Source organism: Caretta caretta, chromosome 14, assembly GCF_965140235.1.
Source record: "Caretta caretta isolate rCarCar2 chromosome 14, rCarCar1.hap1, whole genome shotgun sequence".
NCBI lineage: Eukaryota > Metazoa > Chordata > Testudines > Cheloniidae > Caretta > Caretta caretta.
This window is the reverse complement of record NC_134219.1, coordinates 20,388,696-20,398,874: the sequence shown is the minus strand read 5'-3', so window position 1 is coordinate 20,398,874 and position 10,179 is coordinate 20,388,696. Positions and strand designations below refer to the sequence as shown.

At 40.8% G+C, this 10,179-nt stretch overlaps 1 protein-coding gene across 4 annotated transcripts in view; it reads left to right on the top strand.

Moving 5' to 3' along the window:
* Positions 1-1,008: 1,008 nt before the first annotated feature.
* Positions 1,009-10,179, top strand: part of QTGAL (queuosine-tRNA galactosyltransferase) — a 304,777-nt gene continuing 295,606 nt past the window's right edge. For all 4 annotated transcript variants that reach the window (XR_012664925.1, XM_048817365.2, XM_048817362.2 and 1 more), the window contains exons 1-3: positions 1,009-1,689; positions 8,593-8,709; positions 8,830-8,929. Coding sequence is in view for 3 of the 4 variants with exons in the window: in XM_048817365.2 (XP_048673322.2) it covers positions 1,480-1,689; positions 8,593-8,709; positions 8,830-8,929 (427 nt within the window). In the remaining variant the exon portion in view is untranslated. The remainder of the gene's footprint in view (positions 1,690-8,592; positions 8,710-8,829; positions 8,930-10,179) is intronic.

The window sequence follows — 10,179 nt, the reverse complement described above, 5'->3', positions numbered from 1 at the left end:
TCATAGAATCATAGAATCTCAGGGTTGGAAGGGACCTCAGGAGGTCATCTAGTCCAACCCCCTGCTCAAAGCAGGACCAATCCCCACTTAAATCATCCCAGCCAGGGCTTTGTCAAGCCTGATCGTAAAAACTTCTAAGGAAGGAGATTCCACCACCTCCCTAGGTAACGCATTCCAGTGTTTCACCACCCTCCTAGTGAAAAAGTTTTTCCTAATATCCAACCTAAATCTCCCCCACTGCAACTTGAGACCATTACTCCTTGTCCTGTCCTCTTCTACCACTGAGAATAGTCTAGATCCATCCTCTCTGGAACCACCTCTCAGCTAGTTGAAAGCAGCTATCAAATCCCCTCTCATTCTTCTCTTCTGCAGACTAAACAATCCCAGCTCCCTCAGCCTCTCCTCATAAGTCATGTGTTCCAGACCCCTAATCATTTTTGTTGCCCTTCGCTGGACTCTCTCCAATTTTTCCACAGGTCCCCCAGTTCCAGCGCCTATGCCCCCATCCTCAACCACCCCAGGCCCCCACACCTGCATCATTCCAGCCTTGCCCTCCAGTCTGCCATAGCGCCCGAACCTCCCACCACCGCAGAATCACACTTCCCTCCCCATCACCCTCAAAAAAAACACCAAATCCTCCTGCTCTATGGTTCCCCCCCACTCCCTAGACTGTCACCTTCCCGCCTCTTCAGCTTCACTTCCGGCCCCTCTAGCCGCTGTCTCCACTCCTCTCCCTGGCTGGCTGGCCGGGGCAGGGAGTTGGGGATATTCCTCTCGCGCGGCGGAGAGCGTTGGGGGCGTGTCGGCTCTGGGGTCGGGGGTCCGGCTCCAGTGAGCGCTGAGCCGCCAACGGCTGGGGGGCCGCGCGCGGGGTCCAAGCAGCACGTGGGGGGTGAGCCGAACGGGGACGAAGAGAGCAGGCAGCTGAAGCACCCGGAGGGGCAGGAGAGCAGCACTTCGCAGAGGGGGAGAGGAGCAGCAGCAGCTTGAGGGAGAGTGTGTGTGGAGGGAAGCAGGACACCCTAGGGCGGGGAGGGGAAAACAGCACCCTGAGGGGGGAAGAGGGCGAGCAACCCCCTGAGTGGCAGTGATTATGCATTTTATGGGAGTGTTGCGTGGATTAACACTGTGCATGGTCTGGACCCACCCAACCCCTGGTACTTTCAGTCTGAGACCTGGACATTTTGACTGGTTCAGAGGCATTTAGCAGTAAACTCTGTGGTTTTCTCACGTTGGCAGCTGCCTGGAATGGGGCCTTCCACCCCCTCTGGAACATAGGCTAGAACTGGACTTGAGTTCCCTCTGCTCTCACTTCTCAGGAGCCACTCCAAGGAAGCAGGAATGAAAGTGTTGTCCTCATGCTCTGTTGCCATGTGAGGACCTCTTTTATAGTGAACCTGCTGTACCCCCTTGGTGGTATACTTCACTCCTCTCCCCAGAGCTTGTCTTGTGTGTGTCCAAAGCGTGAGAAAGATAGAAATGTCAGAAGAAGTTGGGGCTCCTAGGAGCCCCTCCTCAGCAGCTGGAGGTCAAGTCCCCTTTCTGCAGAAAGGACTGTGTGCTTGTGATTCTGTACCTGCCAAGTGTAGATGTCCAGCAACAATATCACTTCCTGTACCAGACAATCCCCAGCTGCAGTCCAGAGCATCATTGGACTCCATAATTGGGCAAGGATGTAGAATTCAAGTGGTATGTTTCTCATTGTTACACTTACACTCTTGAGTCTTCTATACTTGGTGGTCAGTCTCAGAATTTGTAAAGAATTATTCCCTTTCTGGCCAAATCCTTCTTTGCATGCTTACACCAGTTGTCCCTTTGAAGGGGAGATTACTCAGTTTGGGAAAGCAAGCAGGATTGTGGCCCTCTCTTTTTACAACATTTGTACTTACAGAGAAAAGGAATTGCTCTGTTATGGCTGGACATACCCCTGTCTCATCACTGAATATGAAAGGACATTGCCCAAAGTTTCTTATAGCAATTGTTTATTTTGTATTCTGTACTCTTTGTAAGGTGTTTCTTTTGTTTGTTTTGAAGGGGGGGAAAGTATTTTCTTGATGTAGCTGTTTCAGTTCAAAAATAACAGTAGTTTGTGTTTTGCTCTACTGAAACAAAACAGCGCACTAGGAAAAAAATAAAAACAAAGATCTTTAGACATCTAAAAGCTCTTCTCTCCACTGTTTCTAACAATATAAAGTCAGATCAAATGTTGGGGCCTAAAAACCTTATTAACGTAATTTGAAATAAATGGCCATCCTGTGGAAGACAGTTGCCACAACTAATGCAATCTTGCCAGAAGTAAAGGACTGAAATGGCTTGGAATAAAGAATGATATGTTAAAGAAAACCCATGCTGGTTTTCAAAAATTGACATTTGTTTCTGATGAGTAAAATTTTCAAAAGTGCCTAAGTGCCATGTTTAAAAGTGACTAAGGTGCCTAAGTGTCATTGAAAGTCAATGGGACTTAGGCTCCTAAGTCAGTAGGCACTTTTGAACTATTACTCTCTGTTTTTAAATCTCAACTTTTAAAGAGGATAGGGACTGGAAAAGAAGGCTTTTTAGTGCAGAATCACTTGAACAGAGTGCCATTTTAAAAGTGTGTGTTATTTTCAGTACATATTCATGAAAAAATGACTTGTTTGGTTTAGTGACATTTGTAGAAGTAGTGGAGACTTATCATATAATAATCATTTAGTAGTAGTTTAGTGTTGTTCATCCATAGATCAAAATGCCTTTTACAAGGGGTTAAATTTCATTATTCTCATTTCAAGGATGTGAAACTGAGGTTTATAACAGTTAGAACCCAAAACCACACAGGTTCTTTTCCAAAGCTTATTAAATCAATGGAAAAACTCCTATTGTCTTAAAAGGCTCTGGATAAGTTCCACATTGTATAAGTGGCAGACTTGGGTGTGAAACTCTTGTCTCTTGAACTCCCAGTCTTGTGTCATAACCTTGGGACTTGGTGTGAAGTTTCTGCAAGCTTACGGGTCCTTAAAATACTCTTTTGTTGGATTCTGCTACAAATTAATGCCGGCTAATGATGATATGGCTAATTACAAGTTAAACACTTGTGAACTGAATTTGTGAGATGACAATAAATTTATAAGCTATTTGCAAGACTCTTGTCTGTGCCCCTGGAGAGATGTTACCACATAATTATTTTAAAAGTGCATGTAATGTATTCCTATAGTGAGGCATGTTAGAGCCTCTGAATGAAATTTGCTACTTTGCATGGTTATTTTCTCACTTTAACTGAAGCACTTTAACTGGAACACCTGCTTTAGGATTTGTAGTATGGGGTCATTGCCAAATGTAACTTGTAAACCAAGTTAAAAACGGAGAGAAATGAACTGTAGGAAAAATTAAAGGTTTGGATTTTGATATTTGTAACCTCTGTCTCTGGACTTGAGTGGGTCCCGGCAACCACAGAAAACCAGCAAACTGAGTAGGGATGATAGGACCTGAAGCAATGGCACAAAACCCCAAAGTCATCAGTCACTCTGAACTGGTTCATAATCATGTATGTACTGTTATATACATTTAATACTTCTTTTTTGAGACTTTTGCTCAGAGGCATCCTCAGGGATTCCACGACTGCACTTAGTGTGACAGGCATCTATCTCACTTTTGCTGTGGTGGCTCTGAGGAGAGGAAACTTGATCACAGTGGTTTTTTTAAAATAATATTTTAAAAACATTATAAACTATCGTGCAGAGCTCCAAGCACCTTGATGGTGCTGGTGGTTGTTTACAAATTTTGTAATACAGGCTGCACCATGAAAGTGCTGCTTTTGCAATTTTTGACTATTGGATGTAAGTGTGTTTGGGTAATATAACACCTTGCCTTTCTACTTTTGTTTAAAGATAAAATCCAAGAAAAATATAGACAGATTCAGCTAATGCATTTTATGTGTATTTTTTTAAATACTCAAATTAGTGGTGATAGAGTAGTCAGCCAAACAAATTTTGCATTGAGGTTAGTTGGTTAGAAAAGGTTTGAGAACCACTGATTTGCGTGGATGTATTGTGGCTAGTTAGTGCTACCACTAAGCCTATCAGAAGACTTGGGGAGAGTACTTTTCCTTTTTAAAAAATATAATAACATTGGGTTAATGTGGTTCAAAATATGAAGTCTTATTCTAATTGCCATCTTGGGAATACTAAAATCCTTAGTGAATTGAATGTATTGACTGAATCAGACTGTGTAGTGTAGCATTAGCAGTTGCTTTTGAAACAATCTCAGGTTTCTGCTTATGTGCTTGGCAGTCTCAAAGTACTAATGTGAAGCAAAGCTCTTTAATCTCAAAACTTCATTTCTTAATTTGCATGCCATATAATTCTTTGTCTTCTATGTGATATTAATAATTTTATCAAAGCAGAGGACCAAACTTATTTTTCTGAAAATTTAAGAAAAGCAGAGAAGGCATTATTGTGCAAACACGGCCCTTCCACTTGTTTGAAATACCACTATTCCCTAGTAAAACACCCTGTTGAAAACTAGGAGGTGAGTTCATTCATAGAGCTTGATTCCCTGGCACCTTGGAATATAGAATTAGGTTTAGAATATAAAGTCTGAAATGAATATCACTTTGTATTTTGCTGTGAAATACTGGACAGCTTGATATTTGCCAATCATAATATCAGGCCATATGCTTCATCAAGCCTAAAGTAGATGCATTTTGTGCGTATAGAGATGTGTGTATAGATAAACACCTCCCCACACACACACACAACGCAGACCATTGCTAATTTCATTTTAACATTTTTCTAATGTTTTTGCTTTCTTCTTAATTCTAATATAGTGATGACATGAATTAATCTTTGAAAGAAACATGGTCTTGCAGTTAAATCATGGGAATCTGGAGAGCTGGATTCTGTTCCTGGATTCTTCCACAGACTTCATGTGGGACCTTGGACAAGTCATTCAACCTCTTTGTCTCAGTTTCCCCATCTATAGAATGATAAAATTGTGACGATACTTATTTCCCAGGAGTGATGAGAGGATTAATTCACGTGTGGTAAAGTTCAGTAATTTTGTTAGGTCTGTGGAGGGAATGTGCGAGTGAAGTGCGAAGTTATAATTCACATGATTGTTTTCTAGGCATATATTACATTACACAAAAAACTACTCAGAAATTAGGAAATGCCAGAGTTTGTTCAGTCCTCTCATGTGTATTGCATTACAATACAGTCTTTAATTACATGATCACAAACCATTTTTTTCCATAGGACCCCTATCTCATTCAGTGCACAGGGTGAATGGTAGTCACTTAATGAGTAGCTATTCAGTAATTTGTTCAAATGTTGGAAGTATGGTTCCAGATCTTATTTACTGCACACTATTCAAACCATACTTTGAAGACAGAATTATTAATTTCCTCACAGAATTTTCTATGATGTTATCACTCTAGTACCTGAATGCTTCAGAAATCTTAATATTCACAAAGCCCCTGTGAGATAAGGGGGTGGTATTATCCCATTTTACAGGTGGGGAACTGAGGCACAGAGAAAATAAGATCAAAAGTGCCCACTTTGAGACACCTAGGACCTAATTTTTCAGAGTGCTTAGCATATAGCGAGGGTCCTACCAAATTCATGATCCATTGTGGTCAATTTCACGGTCATAGGATTTTAAAAATGGTAAATTTCATTATTGCAGCCATTTACATCTGAAATTTCACGGTGTTGTAATTGTAGGGGTGCTGACCCAAAAAGGAGTTGTGGGGGGGCTCACAAGATTATTTTAGGGAGGGTTGTGGTACTGCTATCCTTACTTCTGTGCTGCTGCTGGCGGCAGCACTGCCTTCAGAGCTGGGTAGCTGGAGAGTGGCAGCTGCTGGCTGGGAGCCAAGCTCTGAAGGCAGAGCTGCCACCAGCAGCAGCATCGAAGTAAGGATGGCATGGTATGGTATTGCCACCATTACTTCAACGCTGCTGCCTTCAGAGCTGGGCGCCTGGCCAGCAGTTGCTGCTCTCCGGCCGCTGAACTCTGAAGGCAGCAGCGCAGGCGTAAGGGTGGCACGGTATTGTATTGCCACCCTTACTTCTGCGCTGCTCCTGGCTGGGCACTGCCTTCAGAGCTGGGTGCCCGGCCAGCAGTTGCCGCTGTCCGGTTGCTGAGCTCTGAAGGCAGTGCAGAAGTAAGGGTGGCAATACTGCAACCTCCCTAAAATAACCTTCTGACCCCCCCGAAACGCCCTTTTGGGCAGGACCCCCAGTTTGAGAAATGCTGGTGTCCCCCCCTGAAATCTGTGTTGTATTGGGTAAAAGCACACAAAAGACCATATCTCACAGGGGGAGACCAGATTTCACAGATGCATTTTTCATGGCCAAGAATTTGGTAGGGTCCTACATATAGGACTTTATTTTTTCAAAAGCACAGCTCCCATTGACTTCAGTTGCAGTTGTGGGTGTTCAGCACTTCTGCACACCAGATCCCAGGGTCTCATGTCAGGCACCTAGAAAACGAGGAACGCAGAATTAGGGACCCCAAGTGAAAGGATTGGTCTAAGTGGCTTGCCTAGCATCACGCAGGAACTCTGTGGTAAAGGCAGGAATAGAATCCTGTTCTCCAGGGCAGCATTCAACTACCTTTATCTCCTTTCTCTTCCTGCAATCCTCTGCCTCATCATTATACACCTTCCCACTTCGGCAACAAATGAGGGAAGGATCCTACAGAAAACAGTTTCTTATGTACAGAATGCATATAAGTTTGACCCCTTCTGCCCTGTCTCCTCCAACTTATTCCCCCAACACCAGCCTCCCCCATTAGTTTCCAGAATCAGTATAATTGCTTAGCTAGTCCCATTCTCCCTCAACCCATGCACTGACTCCAGTCCCCCTCCATCCTCCTCCTGTTCATAGCTTCCAGTCCCAGTCTTCTTTCCAGTCAGACTAGATAATCTAATGGTCTCTCCTGGCATTAAGATCTAGGAATCTGCCAGCTCACAGTCTCCTTGTCCACCCAGTCCCACTCTCCCAATACCAGTTTTCTTACCATGACAGTCCCCGTTTCCCTCTCTTCTCCCCCACTGTAAGTCACTAGTCCCAGTTTTGTGTTCTCCACTCCAGGTCTTTGTCCCAATCTGTTTCCTGTTCCCTTCACTCTCATCTAACCCTTGTTCCCTCAGCATTTGAAGAAACCATCTTCCCTCTCCATGCTGCCTGAGCCCCTTCAGGAGACATTGAGAGCATTGGCAAGATAGTCTTCCTGCTTTCATTTCCAGTATTTGGCTACAGCCTGCAACAGGCAAGAGCTGAAATTGCAGTGAAGTTTCTGCTCAGCCCAGGGTTGGAGGATGCTTAGTGCAAACATAATCTTTTGGAGTTTTTAGCTGCCAAGCTCTAATAAGCCTCTACTGATCATGTGCAAACAGATTTTTTTGATGGTTTATAACTTGTTCAAAGTTGGGCAGATTTTTGTATGGATAGCAAAAGGCACATCTTTGACACAAAGGCCACCCCACTGGCAAATTTTAAGTCCTTGCTTCAAAGTGTGGAGGAACTAAAGCATTTCAGAGAAACGGTCTCCATAATTTTTCAACATTGACAAAACAACATTGTTTTTCACTAGCCTTGGTTCTCTGATTTGTTTTTGCAGAAATTTTCCAAAAAAAAAATTCAATCAGAGACAGATATCCTATATAGAAAATTAGTTAAAGTATGGAAAGTTATAAGCAACTGGAAAGAGGGTTTTTTTCATGAGAAATATTAGGCAACATTAATAATAGATGGTGCTTTCAGTTATGCCTATAATAATGTAATTCCGTTCTAAATGTGTTACCATGATGATAACGGAGTAAGCTGTATTAATGCTATCACACTGTGAACTGAATGAGATCTTTAGTTTGAAATACAGATATTTTGTTTGCAAAACATCATTGAAAACGTTAATGGGTTTTGCTGTTTAGTGTCTTATCATTTATAATTCACAGATAATTTAAAAAAAATTAAATAAGTTCTACATTTTATACATATATGTCCCACACATAGAATAGTTGGTGCAATTAGAGAGGCAATTTTTTATTGGGTGGAACAAAGAAGTCTCTTTGATATTTACTTAGAAGCAGCCTCTCTCAACAGTACATTGGCCAAGTATTACAAAGGATTTCTGAGATGAGATATGTAAGTTGCCTACTTTACAGATAAAAGTTCAAACTGGGTAGCTGGGATAGAAAAGAATAGATCCCCACTGAACTGAGAGAAGATGGAGGTAAAATGGTGAAGCTGAGGATAAGTTAAGAGACTGGAGACAATAATTAGTAGTGCTGCAAGTAAATAACTGGTGGTGTATACATTTTGTTTGCTTTTTGTTCAAAGAATTTTCAAAGGAATAAAACCACAGAAACTAACACATAGTGGGTTTTGCAGAGTAAAAAAATAAAGCTTGGTGGAGAAGAAATACCATTTACTTGTGAAGGAAAGAGCAGTTTTCTTTTTTATGGCCAATGTACATATTTGATGAAAGGATATGAAAGGATCAGGCACTTTCCTTTTTTAAATGAGTATTCTTTGGATAAACAGCAAATAAACAAGGAGAATGGATGCTTTCATGTTTTATAATGTTTGTGTGTTCTCTGTTTGTTCATTGTAGTCTGTTATTCTGCCTGTTCGCAATACTGAATGTTGGTTGGATGAATGCTTGAAGTCAATTGTGGAGCAAGATTTTGAAGGTACCATGGAGCTATCTGTGTTTAATGATGCTAGTAAGGTATGTATATTTTATATTTAGTTTTAAAATATTATCTAACCTAATTCTTGTAAGAATTTTTATTTACTTTAGCTTACCCTATAAGTTAAAATTGTTGCCTCTATGTCATCACTTTCTCAGGACAATTCAATTAATATAATTGAAAAATGGAAGCTCAAGTTAGAAGATGTGGGTATTCGAGTTGTCATTGATGGTCATGATTCACCTCAACCCCAAGGAGGTATGTTGTTTAATAGTGATTTTAAAGAATGACTAAATAATTTGGTTTGGCAGGAACAGTTTATTGTTAGTTTAAGAATGGTCTCTGCAGTAAGATGGAATTGCTATAGAAAATCATTTTCTGGAGATCCACATTCAGAGGCACAGCCCAAATAAAGACAGAATTTGGCCCTACTTTTTGATTTTAGTGGAAGTTGTCTATACATGCAGGAAGGTGGACTATGGCTTAATATTTATGCTTTACTCAGCAAAAGTTTTTTTGTTTATAATGTATTAACAATGTTGCCAATTCTTGCAACTTTATTATAAATCTGGTGATACTTGGTGGTGTTCTTAACACCCTTGGTCCTGGATACAAATGATTACATGAGTATCTCAGCTTTCATAAAAAAAAAAAAAAAAAGTAAGTTTCTAGGCTGCAGAATTGCAGAGAAAACCCTGAGTATCTGAACTAAGTGTACCCAAAAGGTTTAGAAACCAGAAGGCAAAGGTAAAAAGAACTGCAAATTTATTAGTTTGTAAAATATTATGATTTTTAAACCTATCTCATGTTGTTTTGCAGCCAGACTCATGATTTTTAAACACTTGGGGTTTGCAGTACTGTATACATTTAGTCAGATGCATTGGATCTTTTAATGCTGGGCAGTAATATAGTTCTTCTGGTTAATCAGTTGAACTAATTTATTTTTTCAGTATGTGTTCTTGGGAACAAAGTCTATTTTCATGTATAATGTAATTTAATTTAATTTAAAGGCTTTGTTATAGGTGGGATTTTTCCTTTTCCACAGCCGTAGTTGCAGAGTATGAAGATACTAGGCCTGTTTTGTGTGTTAGTTCCAGTACTTGAATGACTCTAAATATGGTTACATTTAGATCCAAGTCAGAAATAAAAAAGTTGCTCTGAAATAGTCATAACTGGCTGGTAAATGACGGATTCAAATTGTATTACCAAGGACAACTACTACAGAATGAAGATAGGCTTAGTAGGGTATGAACTGTAAAGCTTGTGAGATGAGTTTTCAACCTAGCTTTCTTTTTGTATGATGTGGAAGAAAAGACAGAGTAGTTGCTTTCATGAGAAGGGGCAGAGGCCTGAGGAGGAACAGAACAAAATACCTTTTAATTAATGTCTTCTAAAATTTATCTGTTGATTTGTTTATTAAGAAAGTTTTAACTTGTTAGTTAGGAATTCCATCTAATTTCACTAACCATACGACTATAGCAGGGGTGAGCAAACTTTTTGGCCCGAGG